The 21,859-nt window shown below is 46.8% G+C and overlaps 2 protein-coding genes across 2 annotated transcripts in view; both read left to right on the plus strand.

Moving 5' to 3' along the window:
- Window positions 1-21,859, plus strand: part of LOC145357589 (uncharacterized) — a 254,877-nt gene that overhangs the window by 195,438 nt on the left and 37,580 nt on the right. The window lies entirely within an intron of this gene.
- On the plus strand, window positions 3,774-18,192 carry LOC145357586 (uncharacterized). The gene is made up of 2 exons (XM_080211063.1): window positions 3,774-5,245; window positions 16,146-18,192. The coding sequence occupies exons 1-2, from the start codon at window positions 4,118-4,120 to the stop codon at window positions 17,037-17,039; spliced, it is 2,022 nt and encodes a 673-aa protein (XP_080067189.1). The 5' UTR covers window positions 3,774-4,117; the 3' UTR covers window positions 17,040-18,192.

The following is a 21,859-nucleotide window of genomic DNA, read 5'->3' on the forward strand; positions in this document are numbered from 1 at the left end:
ATCGTAGATTGCCATTCGGCCCATCAAGTCTGCACCAACCACAATTCCACCCAGGTCCTATCCCCCTAACCATGTATTCTAGCTAGTCCCTTGACACTAAGGGGCAATTTAGCATAGCCAATCCACCTAAGCCATGCATCCTTGGACTGTGGAAAGAAACCGGAGCACCAGAGCAAACCCATACAGACACAGGGAGAACGTGTAAACTCCACATAGACACTGACCCAAGCCGGGAATTGGATTTAGGACCCTGGTGCTGTGAGGTAGCAGTGCTAGCCATTGTGCCACTGTGCCATTCAGATAAGATGAAGGAACTCCATGATTCTAATGAACATTCTTTCCTCTCTCATTCCCCAACAGCTGTAAATCTCCATCCCACACACTTTCCCTCCATTCTCACTCTGCTGTATCTAATATTCACCCTCCCAGTTCTCCTGAAGTTGCCGAATTGGCTGGACACAGACAGCTGGAAATCTCCATGCAGGCTGCAGACAGACACATGTCTGTATGACTGGGGGAGGAATGGGGGGCGGGGCTCCGGGGGGGCGGAGCACCGGGGGGCGGGACTCCCGGGTCCGTGTTCCTGAACCTGGAGACGTCACCGCGGAGCAGCGTGATTGCTATTGGCTGATTCAGGCAGGGTTCCATTGTGCCGTCACAATGACTCAGAGGGGGCGTTCCCAGCACACAGTGTCCCATTGGCAGCAAGATCACTGGTTACAGAAGCAAGACACTGCGGATTGGACACAGCTCAGCGCGGTTGGCGGTCAAAGCCCCGCCCAAGCGGCGTTGGCTCCGCCCCCTTATTGTCCACATGCAGGAGATTGACCAATGGCAACGCATGGAGGACCGGACAGGCAGTGGTCCTCCAGCCAATCAAAGTCCAGGCCTTGTGTCAATGGCTGCTCGGAGATTCGTCCATTGTTAGCTGCTGCTTCTCTCTGAGTGAAGATTGAGCTTCAGACATATATATATATATAATTCCAGTCATTCATCTCTTGCCGATTAGAGTCATTCGTTTTTGGATTTCTCTTCCTCAAGGATTAGTGAAGGCTGAGGTTATTGAATTATTGAATGTATTCAATGTTAGCTAATAATATGAAATAAGATAGGAAGAGTTTTTTCAATATATAAAAGGTAAGGGAAAGGCAAAAATAGACATTGGACCACTGAAAAATGAGGCTGGAGAAGGAATAATAGGAAACAAAGCAATGGCAGAGGAACTGAATAGTTACTTTACATCAGTCTTCACTGTGGAAGACACCAGTGAGATGCCAGAGCTCCAGGAGAATCAGGGGACACAGGTGAGTGTAGTGGCCACCACTAAAGAGAAGGTTCTAGGGAAACTGAAAGGTCTGAAGGTGGATAAGTCACCTGAACCAGATGGACTATATCCCAGAGTTGTAAAAGAGATAGCTGAGGAAACGAGGCATTGGTGGTGATCTTTCAGGAATCACTGGAGGCAGGGAGGGTCCCAGAGGACTGGAAAGTAGCGAATGTAACACTGCTGTTTAAGAAGGGAGGGAGGCATCAGACAGGAAATTATAGACAGGTTGGCCTGACTTTGGTCATTGGTAAGATTTTAAGTCCATTATTAAAGATGTGATAATGGAGTACTTGGAAGTGCATGTTAAAATTGGACTGAGTCAGCATGGTTTCGTCAAGAGGAGGTCACGCCTGATAAATCTGTTAGAGCTCTTTGAGGAAGTAACCGGGAAGTTAGATAAAAGACTAGACGTGATTTATTTATATTTCCAGAAGGCCTTTGACAAGATGCTGTATAGGAGACTGTTAAATAAGTTAAGAGCCCATGATGTTAATGATAAGATCTTGGCTTGGATATAGGTTTGGCTGACTGGCAGAAGACAGAGTGTAGGGATAAAGAAGTCTTTTTCAGGATGGCAGCTGGTGACTAGTGGTGTGCCTCAGGTGTTGGTGCTGGATCTACAACTTTTCACAATATTCATTAATGATTTGGAAGGTGGAACTGAAGGCACTGTTGCTAAGTTTGCAGATGATACAAAGATATGAAGAGGGACAGGTAGTATTGGGGAAGCAATGGGGCTGCAGAAGGACTTGGACAGGTTAGGAGAGTGGGTAAAGAAATGGCAGGTGGAAAAGTGTGAGGTTATGCACTTTGGAAGGAGGAATGGAGGCAAAGACTATATTTTCTAAATGGGAAAATGCTTAGGAAATCAAAAACACAAAAGGACTTGGGAGTGATTGTTCAAGATTCTCTTCAGGTTAACGTGCAGGTTCAGTTGGCAGTTAGGAAGGCAAATGCAATGTTAGTATTTTTGTCGAAAGGGCTAGAATACAATAGCAGGGATGTACTTCTGTGTTTTATAAGGCTCTGGTCAGACCCAATCTGGAGTACTGTGAGCAGTTTTCGGCCCTGTATTTAAGGAAGGATGTGCTGGCCATGGAATGGGTCTAGAGGAGGTTCACAAGAATGATCCCTGGAATGAAGAGCTTGTCATATGAGGAATGGTTGAGGATTCTGGATCCGTACTTGTTGGAGTTTAAAAGGACGAGGGAAGATCTTGTTAAAACTTAAAGGGCCCGGATAGAGTGGACGTGGAGAGGATGTTTCCACTCGTAGAAAAAACTAGAACCGGGGGCACAACCTCAGATTAAAGGGATGGCCCTTCAAGACAGATGAGGAGGAATTTCTTCTGCCAGAGAGTGGTGAATCTGTGGATCTCTTTGCCACAGAAGGCTGTGGAAGCCAGATCATTGAATCTCTTTTAGACAGAGATAGGTAGATTCTTGATTAATAAAGGAATTGAGGTTGTAGGGAAAAGGCAGGAGAATGGGGATGAGAAAAATATCAGTCATGATTGAATGACAGAACAGACTCGATGGGCCGAATGGCTTAATTTTGCTCCATGACTTATGGTCTTATGTCCCAGGATGAGTTAGACTGGTTTTTGATTGATAAAGAGCCAGGCATTATGGGGAACATGCAGGAAAATGGAGAGAAAGTAATGTTTGTTTATTAGTCACAAGTTGGCTTACATTCACAGTGCAATGAAGTTACTATGAAAATCCCCTATCGCCACACACTGATGCCGGTTTGGGTACACGGAGGGAGAATTTAGCATGGCCAATACACCTGACCTGCACATCTTCGGAGGAAACCGGAGCACCCAGAGGAAACCCATACACATAGGGAGAGAATTGCAAACTCCTCACAGACAGTGACCCAAGCTGTGAATTGAACCTGGGTCTCTGGAGCAGTGAGGCAGCAGCGCTGACCATTGTGCTGCTCGTGAGAAAGTTAAGATGAGAAGAGATTTCCTCACTCAACGATATGGTGAAGTTTTGGAATTTTGGATCCCAGAGAACTGTACAGCCTCAGTCATTGAGAATTTTCAAGACAGACTTTGATAAGTTTTGAGATGTTGAAGACATCGAGCGATCTGGGGGATAGTCTGGGAAACGGTGCTGAGATAGATCAGCCAATTCTTAACGAATGGTTGAGGCAGTTTGATAGGCTGAATGGCCAACTGAAGCTCCTGCGATGTATGATTCCTGTGCTGGACAGGAAGCAGTGAGCATGGATCTGTCAATCAGCACCTTCAGGAGAATTGGGAGGGTGAATATTAGATACAGCAGAGTGAGAATGGAGGGAGAGTGCGTGGGATGGAGATTTACAGCTTTTGGGGAATGAGAGAGGAAAGAATATTCTATAGAAACTAGAATTGTCTGTTCTGAATTTCTATCCTGCACTGACACTGATGACTTTTCTAAACTTGTTTTACAGGATATTGAAAGAGGAATCACAGGCGGTAATCTCAAACGTCACATCTGGATCTGCCAGAGTCACATTCCTCGGGACCTGAGCATCATCGGCCTTTGAATCTAGAAGGAGAAATGATTGTCGGGTCAGTCGATTTGAAACGATTTCAAACATCGGTGTGACTGGAAAAGCACCAACACACAGCCACACTCGAGTGAGAGCGTTCCAGTGCACTGACTGGAGAACTTTAACCAGTTACACAGTCTGAATAAATATCACCCCATTCACAGCGGGGAGAGACTGTACTCGTGTTCTGTGTGTGGACGAGGCTTCAACTGATTGTCCACCCAAGAGAGAGACAAGGACACCTGCACCATGGAGAAACCATGGAAATGTGCGGACTGTGGAAAGAGATACAGAGTCCCATCTCTGCTGGAAGCTCATCGGCGCAGCCACACTGGGGAGAGGCCGTTCACCTGCTCTCAGTGTGGGGAGGGATTCATTAGATTATCCAGTCTGCAGAAACACCAGCGAGTTCACACTGGGGAGAAGCCATTCACCTGCTCTCAATGTGGGAAGGGATTCACTCAGTTATCCAATCTGCGAACACACCAGCGAGTTCACACTGGGGAGAGGCCATTTATCTGCTCTCAGTGCGGGAAGGGATTCACTCAGTCATCCCACCTGCGGACACACCAGCGAGTTCACTCTGGGGAGAGACCACTCGCATCATCTCAGCGTGGGGAGGGATTCACAAACCACCTGCAGAGACATCGAGTTCACACTGGAGAGAGGCCATTCACCTGCTTTCAGTGTGGGAAGGGATTCACTCGGTTATCCAGTCTGCGGGCACACGAGCGACTTCACACTGGGGAGAGACCATTCATCTGTGCTCAGTGTGGGAAGAGATTCACTCAGTCGTCTGACTTGCGGGCACATGAGCGAGTACACTCTGGGGAGAGGCCATTCACCTGCTCTCAGTGTGGGAAGGGATTCACTCAGTCATCTGCCCTGAGGGCGCACCAGCGAGTTCACACAGGGGAGAGACCATTTATCTGCTCTCAGTGTGGGAAAGGATTCACTCAGTCATCCGCCCTGAGGACACACCAGCGAGTTCACTCTGGGGAGAGGCCGTTCACCTGCTCTGTGTGTGGGAAAGGATGCACTGACTTATCCAATCTGCGGACACACCAGCGAGTTCACACTGGGGAGAAACCGTTCACTTGCCCTGAGTGTGGGGAGGGATTTAAACAGTCATCCGCCCTGCGGACGCACCAGCGAGTTCACAGTGGGGAAAGACCCTTCATCTGCTCTCAGTGTGGGGAGGGATTCACTCGGTTATCCAACCTGCAAACACACCAGCGAGTTCATACTGGGGAGAGGCCGTTCACCTGCTCTCAGTGCGGGAAGGGATTCAGTCAGTCATCTGACCTCCAGAGGCACCAGCGAGTTCACACTGGGGAAAGACCATTCACCTGTTCTCTGTGTGGGAAGGGATTCAGAGTTTCATCCCAGCTACTGAGACACCAGCGAGTTCACGAGTGATTATAGGGATTGGATTCTGTTGTAAATGTTTCTGTTCTCAATTACATCCAGGACTGCATTTTGTTCATTCTCACAGTTGGTTAATGGGGACAGTCGGAGAGTTTCTTTCTATGGGATTGGCCGGTCTCACGATTTTGCCTCCAGTGGGTTGATGCTCTTTCAGTCTTGTTGCGATTACCTGGTTTTAAATTTCACAAGGATCACAGAGTGACAGGGTGTGAGGGAGTTCAGAGATATTTAGTCAGCATTTCTGTTTGAAACGCCCCCAAATGCCCATCCAATTTCCCTTGTAATTGTTTATTGTCTCCACTTCCTCTCCCCTCGTAGGCAGCAAGTTCCAGGTCATTACCATTCGCTGCATCAAAATATTCTTCCTCACATCCCCCCCTGCATCTCTGACCCAAAACCTTAAATCTGCCTCTCCCTCATCCTTATCCCATCAGCGAATGGGAACAGCTTTTCTTTATTCACCTTATCTAAACCTGTCAGAATCTTGTCCATCTCGATCAAATCTCCCCTCAACCTCCTTTACTCCAAGAGAAACAACCCCAGCCTGACACCGACAATAAAGAACAAACTAACAGAATATGTTAATACCTGAAATCCAATGGGAATGTTTAATTTCTGTTTAAAGATGTTGATAATATGTTGTTCTGGGAAATAAAGGAATTGGAATAACTCACCTTGGGTGTGGTTGAACGGAATATCTGATACCCACCTACAGTCTAGTGAAAGTCTGGAATGTGTAGCTGGAAATCCCTCCCTAACAGCGCTGTGGGTGTACCTACACCTCAGGCACTGTGGCAGTTCAGGAAGGCAGTGTTGGGGTTGACCGTGGCCGAGGCAGCTACACACAGCCACATATTCTGTTATAATTGATGGAGTGTAGATTGAATGAGAGGCGTTATGGGACTGGACTGTATTGACCACATTCCTGTGGCTGCTCAGTTTCTGCAATCAGGAACCATTAAAGCTGCTCAGCAGGGAACTGACAGAGGACCCGGTGAGAATATTTACTCAGAATGAGTTGGAATTAAACTTATTCCAGGACAGGCTGGTGTTCAGCAGCTGAGATACCCGAACCTGTAAAAAGGGAGTCTGACCAATCAACAAACAGTGGTAGGTAGTTAGTGAAGAAGTTAAGCGTTCTTAGGCATTGTTCACATTATTTTATCATAAATTTGTGATTTGAAGTGTGAGGGACTTGTGATCGATGGTTGGTGAAGTGACGGGAAACTCCAAGTCTCACTGGACTGAAAAGCAGAGCTCTGAGAGTAGATTCTAATGGTTATAATCGTACCAGTAAATGGAACAAAAACAAAGGTAAAGTTGTAATGAAGGAGAATGGAGGATCTTGTTATTTTAATCAAGGAGTTGAGAGAAGAATGAGGGGAGATTTGATAGAGGTGTATAAGATTTTGATGGGTGTGGATAGAGTGAATGCAAGCAGGCTTTTTCCACTGAGGCTAGGGGAGAAAAAAACCAGAGGGTATGGGTTAAAGGTGAAAGGAGAAAAGTTTGAAGGGAATATTAGGGGGGGGGCTTCTTCACACAGAGAGTGGTGGGAGTGTGGAATGAGCTGCCGGATAAAGTGATAAATGCAGGGTCACTTTTAACATTTAAGAAAAACTTGGATGGGTTCATGGATGAGAGGGGCGTGGAGGGATATGGTCCAAGTGCAGGTCAGTGGGACTAGGTAAAAAATGGTTTGGCACAGACAAGAAGGGCCAAAAGGCCTGTTTCTGAGCTGTAATTTTCTATGGTTCTATGGAGTTGTGAGCTTCTGGTGCTCTGTCACTTCAAGAAGCTATAGCAGTGAGAGAATACTCAAGATTCCTTGTTTGAAAATTTGCGAGCTGTGAGAACCTGTGTTTTTATATCGATGTTTGTAAATGTGATTTATCATTGCTTTGGGCTATATTTGTTCAGGTTTATTTTTCTGGGGAATTAATCTTACCTTGTATCTTTAATTAAAGGTATTTCTGGAAGTTTAAAAACAGAAACACAATGCTTAAGGAATTCATTGTGGTTACTGTTGTAAACTACATATGAAGTTTCTCTGCTTGTGTAGGGATGATATTTGCAGATTGAATACTTCAAGCTTTGAGATTTTCCATCTGTGGTTTAAGTCAAACAGTCATAACATTTCAAAAGTATGAGCCCGGAGCCATGTTTACTGGCCGGAGGTATGATTCCAGGATATTTTGCTAAACGTGTGGGAATTTTAATCTGGACTCAAACCTCATGTGAGAATGAGAGTTTTAATTCTAATGGTCAATTAAATGTGGAACATATGAAATGATTATGACCAGTGCTATGTTCATAGAATCCCTGCAGTGCAGAAGGGGCCATTCGGTGAGTCTACACTGACTCTGTAACAGAGAACTTACCCAGACCCTCTCCCCTTTCCTATCCCTGTGTTAGAGGAAATTAAGACTAAAAAAACTAATAAATCAGGGTGGACTAATTTAGAATTGACTGTAGTACAGAAAAGTATAAAGCACCCTGAGATTGCGAAGCTACAGCTGCATAGAAATACATATAACCACTGTTAGATAATTTAAATGTTTATTTCTCAAAGTGTCATTAAAATGTACACCTTGCCAATTACAGACTGCTCCAAGACATAATGGGATGAAAGCTAAGTGAGATGAACCACATTCTTTAAGAACAATACAATCATAGAGCATCATGTTATCAGTGTAGATTAAGGAAAGTACGAGTACCAAGGCACCATCATAATGGGACAATACAATTTCTACTGATTAGGAATTGTTTAGCAGACAGAGAATGAGACCTTTTGAACTCTGTTACTATATAATTGAAGTTGCTAGGAGACAAGTGGGTGGGAGCATCTGAATTCTATGCACCAATGAATTCTCATGCTGCCAAAGAGTAGGATGTCATTGGCTAAGGTAAATAATCCATATTAATATGATTGCTGCATCCTATTAAGATGTGATGTGGAGGTGCCAGCTTTGGACTGGGGTAAACTGGGGTTTATTACTTACGTGGAGAAAAACTGCAGCAGGCGACGGTGCAGAGGGACCTCGGGGTCCTTGTGCATGAGTCGCAAAAACCCAGCCTGCAGGTGCAGCAGGTGGTCAGGAAGGCGAATGGGATGCTGGCCTTCATAGCGAGGGGGATTGAATATAAAAGTAGGGAGGTCTTGCTGCGGCTGTATAGGGCATTGGTGAGGCCGCAGCTGGAGTACTGTGTGCAGTTTTGGGTGCTGTACTTACGCAAGGATATTTTAGCCTTGGAGGGAGTGCAGAGGAGGTTTACTAGGCTGATGCCGGAGTTGAGAGGGTTGAGCTATGAGGAGAGGCTGAATAAACTAGGCTTGTACTCAGAGTTTAGAAGAATGAGGGGAGATCTCATTGAGATGTATAAGATGATGACTGGGATGGATAGGATAGAGGTGGAGAGACTCTTCCCGCTCAGAAAGGACAGTAGGACTAGGGGGCACAGCCTCAAGATAAAGGGGGGAGCGGTTTAGAACGGAGTTGAGGAGGAACTTCTTCACTCAAAGGGTGGTGAATCTCTGGAATTCTCTGCCCGTTGAAGTGGTGGAGGCTACCTCGCTAAATATTTTTAAGACGCGGGTTGATGGGTTTTTGATAAGTGAGGGGATTAAGGGTTATGGGGAGAGGGCGGGAATGTGGAACTGAGCCACGACAGATCAGCCATGATCTTATTGAATGGCGGGGCAGGCTCGAAGGGCCAGATGGCCAACTCCTGCTCCTATTTCTTATGTTTTTATGTTCTTAAACACAGTAAGAAGTCTCTCAACACCAGGTTGAAGTCCAACAGGTTTATTTGATAGTAAACCCACAAACTTTTGGGATTTCCCCCTTCGTCAGGTGAGTGGAGAGTTCTGGTCTAATTTCTATTCTGTTCTATCCTATTAAGATGGACAGAGTAGGCGGACAGGTGATTTTTGAAAAAAGCTACCTTAAATTGCTTTCCTGCGCATGCAGACCAGGCCTGGGTCATCAAAATACATCTTCAACCAGAATCTACCGTCTCCGTGAGTTTTTTGTATTTGCTGAGCTGTATTAATATCGAGAAATCTCCTGCATGAAGTTGATAGATCTCTGAAAACCTCCCACAAAAATTAACACTGTCAGCAGGGCAACTCATCGGATTCTGAAAGCAAGACCTACCTTCTAGATGGGTGAATATATTTTTTATTTACATCGAATAATTAGAGGAGTTATGTGTCAGGCTCCTGGAACCACAAGTTGAGCTTCCCGGACAAAATTTGAGGAAGTCACGGATAAGTGTTTTATGAGTGAATTTGCGCTATAATGCAAGAGGAGGGGGGTGCAAAAGCAGACTTTTGTACAGATTTTAAAACAGATTCTTGCACTGTCCCAGGGACAGAGTCATTGAGCTGCACAGAAGGAAGACATAGGTTATATGGATGTTCTCCAGAACCCTCTTCCAGGTTATGGTGAAACAGAGGCAAGGAGGAAGTAAATGTTCTTCATTCGTTCTCACAGCAGCAATCCGACTGGTTCTTCAGCTATGCCATGATGTTTGTCAGATAATAATACAGTCCTGTTGTTCTAGCATGATCCACTTCCTGAAAATGCTGGAAAATCTCAGCAGGTCTGGCAGCATCTGTGGAGACAGAACAGAGCCAACATTTCAAGTCTGGATGGAGAACCAGAGATGATGGAATATTTCCAAAAAGAAATCGGATGGGCACTTGAGGGAAATAAGCTTTCAGGGATAGAAATGGTTTGAATCACAGGGAGCCAGCATGGACTTAATGGGCCAAATGGCCCCATTCCAGACTCCAATTCCTGACTGATCTAAAGAGCGTGTCACTTGATGGGTATCAATAAAGCAACTCTATCAGGCTGAGGACTGTGAGAGCAGCAGGCTGAAGGGGTCCTGCTGTAAAGAACGGGTACAGGAGCTGATTGGATAGCAGCTGTCACTCTGTCTTGAATAGACATCGAGTGAAAACAGACCCCTGTGTGTTGTGTTCCTGAGTGAAATACACTCCCTGAGCGAGGCACGACTCCCTCAGCCTTTGTGACTAAAAGACATTGACTGATTAATGCCTGTTTTGTGAATATGTGACTGAAAGCACATCTCAGCCAGTGCAACCACTAGCAGAAGAAGACAAAGGGGTTTTGTCAGTGTTGACCTGCAGGAACAATCAAAGCACAAAGAAAGGTTCCCCTGAGTCTGGGACTCAGAGAATTTGGAACTGGCAGGGAGCCTGATTAACTTGCCTCACCTCGCAATGGGTCAGATTCGAGTTCAGACTGTCAGTTTTGTGTCTTGTTCAATCAGTATTTTAGCAGGTGTTGAGTAAAAAGGGAATTCAAGTGTTTGAGTGTTTGAAGGTAATCGACTTTCCAGCAAGTTAAGGAAAGAATAGTTCATGTTGAGTGTTTTCTTTAACCTTAATAAAGATGGAGGTGTAAAAAATATTCTGTGTCAGCATTTCATTGTCCACCACATTGGTCGATGCCTTAGTCTGAGCGTCAACAAGAGAAATTTCAGCTGCTCCAGTCTCTCCAACTCACTGAAGTCCCTCATCCCTGGAGCCATTCTCGTAAATCTCCTCTGCACCCTCTCTAAGAACCTCACATCTTTCCTAAAGTGCGGGGCCCATCTATAGGGTTCCATTCTAGAGGGATAGGATTGAACAGCAGGGAGGTTCTGTTCAGTTTGTTTGGAACCAGGGTTAGACTGCACTGGGAGCACTGTCAACATCTGTAATCTCCATTTAGAAAGAGGAAATAGAGGCACTGGAGAAGGAGCAAAGATTCACGAGAATAATCCCAGAACTGAGAGCATTTCACCCTCAGGAAAGGCTGGGGCAGCTTTTCTCCAGAAAAGAGAAGATTGAAGGGTGACCTGAGGGAAGTCTTTAAGATTATGAAGGGGTTCAATAATCCAATAGGGATTTGAGGAGAAACCTCTTTACCCAGCGAGTGGTGAGAATGTGGAACTCACTACCACAGCAAGTAGTTGAGGTGAATAACATGAACACATTGAAGGGGAAACTGGATACACACATGAGGGAGAAAGGAATAGAAGGATTTGCTGATGGGGGAGATGAAGGGGGGGTGGAGGCTCATGTGGAGCATAAATACTGACACAGACCAACTGAGCCGACTGGCCTGACCCTGTGCTGTAGCCTCAATGGAACAGAGACCAGAATAGAATGGAATATTTATTTTCGATCTATCTGTAGTGGTAGGAAAAACACTATTTACTGTCCAGGACAAAATAAATGTCCTTCATCAGCTTCTGTGGATGATTTCAGTGGAAATGTGCTCTCCCAGGCTCAAAGAGCATCAGCCCACTGGAAGCAAAGTTGTGAGACCGGCCAGTCCAGCAGGAAGAAACTCTCCGATCCTCCCACTTCACCCACTGTCAGAATGAACATGGTTCAGGCCTGGGTGTGATTAACAACAGCAGAATCCAACCCCTGTCATCAATTGTGAACTTGCTGGTGTCTCAGCAGGTGGGATGAATTTGTGAATTCCTTCCCACACTGAGAGCAGCTAAATGGTCTCTCCTCAGTGTCAATGCACTGGCAGACCATCAGTTCCTGAGAGCTTTTCAAGCCACTCTCACAGTCAGAGTAATTAAAGGGTTTCTCCGGGTTCTGAGTGACATTGTGCCTCAGCAGGTGGGATATTGAATCATTTTGCACACACAGAGCAGGTGAATGGTCTGTCCCAGTGTGAACTCTCTGCTGTCTCCTCAGTGAGAACAAAGAATAAAACAGCCCGGGAAACAGGCCCTTCGGCCCAACGAGCCCGCGCCGCCATTTTAACATTACCAGTCCCCCCTCCACCCATGACCCTTATCTATGCTTATGGCATTCCACATTGAGGGAAACTAATTTAGGGACAATTTATTACCTCCAATCAGCCTAATAGCACATCTTTGGGGTGTGGGAGGAAACCAGAGCACCCGGAGAAAACCCACGCAAGCATGGGGAGAATGTGCAAACTCCCACAGACACCGACCCAAATCCATGTATCTGCACAGCAAACAGTGATAGTCACTGAGCTGGTGTGTTGCCCAGCATCTGGTCCAGTTTAAGCATACACTAAAGACATGAAGTACTAGGCGATTCTCAAAACAACCAAGAGCAGCCCTTGTATGACCCATCGCATGTATGCCCCTCGTTGGACAACAGGGCAGACCAAAGCACCTGTGAATTAAAAGAGAAAAACATTAGTATCATCCCCATCCTTATACATTACCAGGGACGTCCCAAGGCTACTGAACCTTATTTAAAACAATCTCCAACCCACTCATGTGCCTGTCTAAGTAACAAGGGAGTGTGCTCCCTTCCAATAACACCAATAACCCACTGCGCAAAAACAAACAGAGGACAACAAAAGGACTGGGAATAAACAGAACCCACCTCACCCAGCCTCCAGAGAGATAGACACAATCTGCAATCCCCAAAAAAAAACACCCTGGAGAGAACAGAAAAATAGGCAGAAACAACCAAACTAGAGACCAAAAATACCAGAAACCACAAGGAAAACAACAGCTATCAAGGAAACCCCAAACACCACAGAGAGAAAGAGAGGGGACACGATGAGAAAAGCAAACACCAAATCTCACCAGGATGAGGAGATATTTAAAATTATAAAAAAAATTACCAACAAATTAAATCAAGGAAAGGGCAGGGATGAGGGAAAATGGAAGAAAGGACAGTTCTGATCAGACTGGCCCGAACTTGCAACATCTCACTTACTGTCCTGTCTGGAGACAACACACATCTGAGACTTCTTACTGTGTTTAACCCAGTCCAATGCCGGCATCTCCACATCAGGTTTCTAGATACACAGAGAAACTGCCACCAACACACAATCAAACAAGAATGCTCAGAATGCACAAGCAGTAACAACAAGACACCCAAACACACATCAGAAAAAAGAGACTGGACTCTCACACCATTAAAACCCATGTCATGGGAGACTCAAACCTGGTAAGAAGTCTCGCAACACCAGGTTAAAGTCCAACCAGTTTATTTGATAGTAAACCTACAAGCTTTCGGAAATGCTGTTCCTTTGTCAGGTGTGTGGAAGGTTCTGATCAGAGAAGGGCAGATAAAGGCACACACAGTTTACAGATTATTGATTAGAATGTGAGTCTTTACAGCTAACCTGCTATTCAAGTCTTAAGTATGCCGACAATGTGAATGGAAATAGCATTAGGCCCAGGTTAAAGAGATGTGTACTGTCTCCAGACAGTAAGTGGGATTCTCCAAGCCCAGGCCAGTGATGGGGGTTACAGGAGTGACCACTGCCCCAGTGGGTCAACACAAACAGACAGGGGCCCAGGGGCCCAGGCAACCCTGGAACTACACCCCCAACCACATGGGAAACACTCAACATATCAACAACAGGGCCCAACCGCAACTAAACACCCACAAACACCCCTCACAATTCCCCAATGCGGTAATTTACCGGGACCCCCTCCCCCTCCCCCTCCCCCTCCCTGGGCCCGGGTTTCCAGGGCAACCGGCTGACGGGCTCCGCCCAGAGCGACAGGTCACTCGGTGACCTCCGCCCGGGCCGGGACTGCGCATGTCCAAGGGGGAGAGAGAGAGAGAGAGAGAGAGAGACAGCTGCGCATGTGCGGGGGAGAGCCCGGTACGCTGAGATGTTGGCCAATAGGAATAGTTAGAGGACCGGAAGGACTCTGGTCCTCCAGCCAATCAGAACCCCCCCATTGTGTGAATGCGGAAGTTAGACAATGAGCTGCTGCCCAGGGAGCAGGTGAAAGGGCTGTTTTTGAATGAAGATTGAGCTTCAGACTGACTCAAACTCCCTCCTGTCTCCAACATCTGTGAGTAAAACACTTTCTTTCCCCCCCTTCCCATTTCTATTCTCATTCTGGGGGAAACTGGGGACCTGCAGCAACTGAAGGGAAAGGAAGTGAATCCAGGGAGGGAGCAGACTCTGGAAAGGTTGGCCCAGGTCTCTCTCTCTCTCTCTGAAAGACATTGACAGCCTTTGCTCCCTCAGCCTGACACATTTATTGGTCTGGATAAAAGGATGGGCTCTTTCCTCATGTTCACAATTAAAGGGCTGGTTTCCCCAGGGGGTGGCTGACATTTACCGGGACAGTAAATTAATACAGGGGAATTTCCACAGTAACTTCATTGCAGTGTTAATGTAAACCTTACTTGTGACTAATAACTATATAGGACAGATATATCAAGTATACAGTAAAGATTTGATATTATGGTTCTGTAATAAAATACATTTATTACTTCTAGTTGGGCGGCACGGTAGCACAGTGGTCAGCACTGCTGCTTCACAGCTCCAGGGACCTGGGTTCAATTCCTGGCTTGGGTCACTGTCTGTGTGGAGTTTGCACATTCTCCTTGTGTCTGCGTGGGTTTCCTCCGGGTGCTCCAGTTTCCTCCCACAGTCCAAAGATGTGCAGATTAGGTTGATTGGCCATGCTTAAATTGCACCTTAGTGTCCTGAGATGCATAGTGGGATTAGCGGGTAAATGTGTAGGGATATGGGGATAGATTAGGCCTGGGTGCGATTGTAGTCTGTACAGACTCAATGGGCCAAATGGCCTCTTTCTGCACTGTAAAATTTCTATGATTCTATGAAAATGCTGTAGCTGTGTTATGTGTTTCCACGTAGCATCATTACAGCACAGAAAAAATCCGTTCAACAACTCGAGTCCATGCCAACTCTCCATAGGATAATCCAGTCCCATTCCTCCTCTTCCGTGAAAAAGTTTATTTCCTTCAAGTGCCCATCGAGTTTCATTTCTAATTAGAATCCATAGACTTGTAATATAGGATTGTAGCTACATTATATATTTCCAGAGGGTTCTAAGTCTTGGATTTCTTTTCCACAGCAGCCGTTGAGCCTGAGGATCATTGAATATATTGCAAGATGAGGTAGACAGACTTTGACTGACAAGGGTGTCAAGGGTTATGGGGAACAGATGGGAAGGTGAGGAGTGATTTTTCTTACTCAAGGATGTGGTAAAACTTTGGAATTCTCAACTCCTGAGGAATGTGGTGTCTCAGTCATCAAGAATTTTCAAGAGAGATTAATTGGTTTCTAGATCTTGAGGATATCAAGGGAAATGGGTTTAGTGTGGGGAGAATGATGTTGAAATAGATGAGCCAGTGATCTCAGTGAATGATTGAAAAGAGTCAGTGGGCCAAATGACTGACCTGCAGCTCCTATTTGTTGTGGTCTGTGTCCAGCACAGGAAGCAGTGAGCATGGATCTGTCAATCAGTCTCAATCAGCACCTTCAGGAGAATTGGGAGGGTGAATATTAGATACAGCAGAGTGAGAATGGAGGGAGAGTGTGTGGGATGGAGATTTATAGCTTTTGGGGAATGAGAGAGGAAAGAATATTCTATAGAAACTAGAATTGTCTGCTCTGAATTTCTATCCTGCACTGACACTGATGACTTTTCTAAACTTGTTTTCCAGGATATTGAAAGAGGAAACACAGGCTGTAATTTCAAATGTCACGTCTGGATCTGCCAGAGTCACATTCCTCGGGACCTGAGCATCATCGGCCTTTGAATCTAGAAGGAGAAATGATTGTCGGGTCTGTCAATTTGAAAGGATTTCAAACATCAGTGTGACTGGAAAAGCACCAACACATAGCCACACTCGAGTGAGAGCGTTCCAGTGCACTGACTGAAGAACTTTAACCAGTTACACAGTCTGAATAAATATCACCCCATTCACAGCGGGGAGAGACTGTACTCGTGTTCTGTGTGTGGACGAGGCTTCAACTGATTGCCCACCCAAGAGAGAGACAAGGACACCTGCACCATGGAGAAACCATGGAAATGTGCGGACTGTGGAAAGAGATACAGAGTCCCATCTCGGCTGGAAGCTCATCGGCGCAGCCACACTGGGGAGAGACCGTTCACCTGCTCTCGGTGTGGGGAGGGATTCACTCGGTTATCCCACCTGCAGTCACATGAGCGAGTTCACACAGGAGAGAGGCCATTCATCTGCTGTCAGTGTGAGAAGGGATTTAGTCAGTTATCCGGCCTGCAGGCACACCAGCGAGTTCACACGGGGGAAAGGCCATTCACCTGCTCTCAGTGTGGGAAAGGATTCACTCAGTCATCCCACCTGCTGAATCACAAAGTTACCCACACCAATGAGAGACCCTATAAATGCTCTGACTGTGGGAGCAGATTCAAAAGGTCTGGAGAATTGATGTCCCACCAGCGCATTCACACTGAGGAGAGACCGTTTAGCTGCTCTCACTGCACAAAGAGTTTCAGAAGATCATCCCAGCTGTGGGCACACCAGCGAGTTCACACTGGGGAGAAACCATTCACCTGCACCGTATGTGGGAAGGGATTCACTCAGTTATCCGGCCTGCAGGCACACCAGCGAGTTCACACTGGGGAGAAACCATTCACCTGCACCGTATGTGGGAAGGGATTCACTCAGTTATCCAGCCTGCAGGCACACCAGCGAGTTCACGCTGGGGAGAGGCCGTTCACCTGCTCTCAGTGTGGGAAGAGATTCACTCAGCTATCCAGCCTGCTCAGACACAAAGTCACTCACACCAATGAGAGACCCTATAAATGCACTGACTGTGGGAGTGACTTCAAACGTGCTTCGGATCTGAGGGACCACCAGCGCATTCACACTGGGGAGAGGCCTTTCACTTGCTCCATCTGTGGGAAGGGCTTCACTCAGTTATCTAACCTGCTGAGACACAATCTCACTCACACTCTTTAAATGCTGTGACTGTGGGAGAGGATTCAAAAGCTCTCAGGAACTGATAATCCACCAGCGCATTCACACTGAGGAGAGACCGTTCAGCTGCTCTCGCTGCACCAAGAGATTTAGAACATCATCCCACCTGCGGGCACACCATCGAACTCAGTCTGGGAGTATCATCCACCTGGGGGAAGGGTTTCACTCAATCATCCAGCTTGCAGACACACCAAGGAGAGCCCATTTAAATTCCCTGACTGAAGAGGATGTCTTCAATAGTCCTCAGGAACTAATGTCCCACCAGCGAGTTCACATGTGCATAAATTCAATCTGCCATTTTCCTGCCCATATCGACAGCTGATCTATATCCTGCTGTATTCTTTGACAACCTTCTACACTATTTTCAAGACACGGTCCGGAGAGTCTTATCCGAGTTTTATTGTCGCTCATCGACAGTGCTGTGCACTTCTGAAAGGAATCAGAGCGTCATCCACCAGATCCCTCAGGCGATTGGCAGAAATGGGAAATTGATCTCCGTACGATACAGCCACAACCACCAGAATTGCGACAAGCAAATTAAGTCACACCGTTGGAAACATTTGTCGTGAAAGTTAGTTTGTGCTCGCTTGTTCGGAGCCGTTTACCCATAATCATCATTTGAGTTACAAAGCATTATTTTATTAAGTAACACAAACGTCAGTACAATGAGCAACACACAATTCAGACAACGCAACTGTAACATGAAACATGCTCGCACAACCCGGGAGCTGCAAACCAATCGCTGTCTAACCACACCCAACCCCTCGGGGCATGGAAGACTAATGTCTCTTTAAACAGTTTTTAGAGGTTCCCGCGAACCTTCTCCGTTATGTCGTCATCTGGGCAAGTGATCATCACGAATGAGACGGGGCACCAACGACCATTCGCTGCCTCACACCAGATACGGGTAAATTCGTCTTTCCTTGTAGCCGATTGTCTGGGCTGGAGGTCTCGGTAAGGCTTCTGCTACCTTGATAGGCGCGATCGCGTCCTTCGGGTCGAATGCACATCACCAACTATCCCCGGGACAGGGCGGAACCTGTCTAGTCAAAGTTTCTTTAGGTTGCCGGGTTTACAGGTACAGAAGCGTGTTGGCAATTCTCTGCTAGTTGAATTCTTGCAGAACAATCTTCTGCCAGGCTAAGGTTCTGCATACCCTGCGGGGCCATCGGCTAGGTTTCAACTCACTGTGGTCTAGAACGCCAGTTATGCAGATTCAGCCACGTACTATTAAACCAATACCACCGTACCAAGCTGGCAGTTGGGTGATAGTGGTCATAGGGCGGCATGAATTGCTCCCGCTATTTGTTTTTCAACCAGTCAACGAATACCATCTCCTGTGCCCTCAGAGACGATAGCAGGTGGTCCCTGCAGAATGGCTTGACTCGCTGTGCTATAGAAACCAGAAGATTCACACAGTTACTTGAGATTGGCAATTCTGGATGGAGCCTTTGCACATGAATATGAAAATAAGAAATAGGAGCAGGAGTAGGCCATCTAGCCCTTCGAGCCTGCCCCGCCATTCAATAAGATCATGGCTGATCTGAAGTGGATCAGTTCCACATTCCCGCCCTCTCCCCATAACCCTTAATCCCCTTGCCTACCAAAAACCTATCAACCCGCGTCTTAAATATATTTAGTGAGGCAGCCTCCACCACTTCAACGGGCAGAGAATTCCAGAGATTCACCACCCTTTGAGTGAAGAAGTTCCTCCTCAACTCCGTTCTAAACTGCCCCGCCTTTATCTTGAGGCTGTGCCCTCTAGTCCTACTGTCCTTTCTGAGCGGGAAGAGCCTCTCCACCTCTATCCTATCCATCCCATTCATCATCTTATACGTCTCAATGAGATCTCCCCTCATTCTTCTAAACTCTAACAAGTACAAGCCTAGTTTATTCAGCCTCTCCTCATAGCTCAACCCCCTCAACTCCGGAATCAGCCTAGTAAACCTCCTCTGCACTCCCTCCAAGGCCTAAATATCCTTGCATAAGTGCGGCGACCAAAACTGCACACAGTACTCCAGCTGCGGCCTCACCAATGCCCTATACAGCTGCCACAAGACCTCCCTACTTTTATATTCAATCCCCCTCGCTATGAAGGCCAGCATCCCATTCGCCTTCCTGACCACCTGCTGCACCTGCAGGCTGGGTTTTTGCGACTCATGCACAAGGACCCCGAGGTCCCTCTGCACTGTCACATGCTGCAGTTTTTCGCCATGTAAGTAATAGTCCTTCCTACCATTATTCCTACCAAAGTGGACAACTTCACACTTGCCAACATTAAATTCCATTTGCCATTTCCTGGCCCATTCGCCCAGCCTATCTAGATCCTTCTGCAGACTCTCCACACCCTCCGCACAATTTGCCTTTCCACCAATCTTGGTGTCATCAGCAAATTTCGACACCATACACTCAGTTCCCTCCTCCAGATCATCTATATAAATGGTAAATAGCTGAGGCCCCAGCACCGACCCCTGAGGCACTCCACTAGTCACCAACCGCCAATCCGAATAGCACCCATTGACCCCCACTCTCTGCCTCCTATTTGACAGCCAATCCTCTATCCACGCTAACACCCTACCCCCAACTCCATGCCCCCTGACCTTCTGCAATAACCTCTTGTGAGACATTTTATCAAATGCCTTCTGAAAATCCAGAAAGACCACATCCACCGGCTCTCCTCTATCCACCGCCCTAGACACATCCTCATAGAACTCCAATAAATTCGTCAGACACGACTTCCCTTTAACGAAACCGTGCTGCGTCTGCTCTGTCAAACAATTCTCCTCAAGATGCCTCGCTATTTCCTCCTTGAGGAAATTTCCTCTTTGTTCTTTGTTTGATGACGGATTCTAACATTTTACCTACAACAGACGTTAAACTAACCGGCCTATAATTCCCCGCCTTTTGCCTGGCACCCTTCTTAAACAACGGCGTAACATTAGCCGTTTTCCAATCTTCCGGCACTTCCCCGGAATCCAGCGACATTTGGAAAATAACCACCAAGGCATCCACTATCACCTCCACCATTTCTTTCAGAACCCTTGGATGCATTCCATCCGGTCCTGGGGACTTGTCCACAATCAGTCCCTCCAGTCTGTCAAGCACTGCCTCTCTAGTAACAATAATGTCATTCAGGCCCTCCACTCCTACCATCTTTCCATCGCTAACACCCGGCAAATTATTCACATCCTCCTCCGTGAAGACCGAAACAAAAAAGTTATTCAAGGCCTCAGCCATTTCCCCATCCCCTACCACTAAGTCCCCCCTCTCATCCTCTAAGGGGCCAACGTTCACCCTAGCCAGCCTCTTCCTTTTTATATACTTATAAAAACTCTTGCTATCTTTTTTATATTAAGCGCTAGCCCAGCTTCATAGTTTCTCCTACCCTTCTTTATCACTTTCTTTGTCATTCTTTGTTGACGTTTAAACCTCTCCCAATCCTCTTCTCGCCCACTACTCTTAGCTACTCTAAACGCCTCCGCTTTTAATTTAACACTTTCCTTTACCTCCTTCGTTATCCACGGCTGATTATCTCTCCTCCTACGATCCTTTTTAACCATCGGAATAAATTTCTGCTGAGCACCAAGAAAGATCTCCTTAAAGATCCTCCACTGTTCCTCAGCAGACCTACCTTCCAACGCGCTCCCCCAATCAACATTCGCCAATTGCTCTCTCATCCTATTGTACTCCCCTCTGTTCAAACAAAGGACACATGTCCAGGAACCCACTTTCTCCTCCTCCATCTGCATCAGAAACTCCACCATACAATGATCACTCTCCCCAAGAGGATCCTTCACCACAAGGTCCCTAATTCTACCCGCCTCATTACATAACACCAGATCCAAGATAGCTTGCTCCCTCGTCGGCTCCAACACACACTGTTCAAGGAAACTATCCCGGCAGCATTCCAAGAACTCCTCCACGAGCCCACTGTGTCCAACATGGGTCGACCAATCAATATGTAGATTGAAATCCCCCATAATTATCGCCGTCCCATTCCTGCACGCCGCATTTATTTACCCGTTAACAGCCCGCCCCACCTCCAGATCATTATTTGGGGGCCTATAGACGACACCCACCAGCGTCTTCCTCCCTTTGCTGTTCCTAATCTCCACCCACAACGATTCCACTTTCTGCTCTTTGGTTCCTATATCATCCCTTGCTACCACCCTGATGCTATCCTTAATCAGCAGAGCTACGCCCCCCCCTTTTTCTCCCGCCTATCCTTCCTAAACACTTGATACCCCTGGACATTCAGCTCCCAGTCCCTGTCACCTTGCAGCCACGTCTCTGTAATGGCCACCAGATCATATCCATTTGTGTCGATCTGCGCCACCAGCTCATCCACTTTATTCCGAATGCTTCGTGCATTCAGATAAAGTGACTTCATCCCAGCCTTCACCTGGACCCTATTTGCCGGAACGCCACCAACCATACTCACGCCCCCTACTCCTTTTATTATTGGGACATCCTCGGCCTCTTCCCTTACCTATACCTTCTCCTTTACTTTAGACCCCGTAATTTCACCTACCCTCGCGCACCCCCCCCCCCCAATTAGTTTAAAGCCCTGTCTACAGTCCTCTTTACTCGATTCGCCAGCACTCTGGTCCCAGCACGGTTCAGACCAACCCCATCCCACCTGAACAGGTCCCACCTACCCCAATACTGGTGCCAATGCCCCATAAATTCAAACCCATTCCTCCCACACCAATCCCTGAGCCACCCATTCACTTCCTTAATCCTATCAACCCTATGCCCGTCTGCACTCGGTTCAGGCAGTAGCCCAGAGATAACCACCTTAT

This window comes from Carcharhinus amblyrhynchos, chromosome 23 (genome assembly GCF_965287045.1).
Source record: "Carcharhinus amblyrhynchos chromosome 23, sCarAmb.v2.hapA, whole genome shotgun sequence".
Classification (NCBI taxonomy): domain Eukaryota; kingdom Metazoa; phylum Chordata; class Chondrichthyes; order Carcharhiniformes; family Carcharhinidae; genus Carcharhinus; species Carcharhinus amblyrhynchos.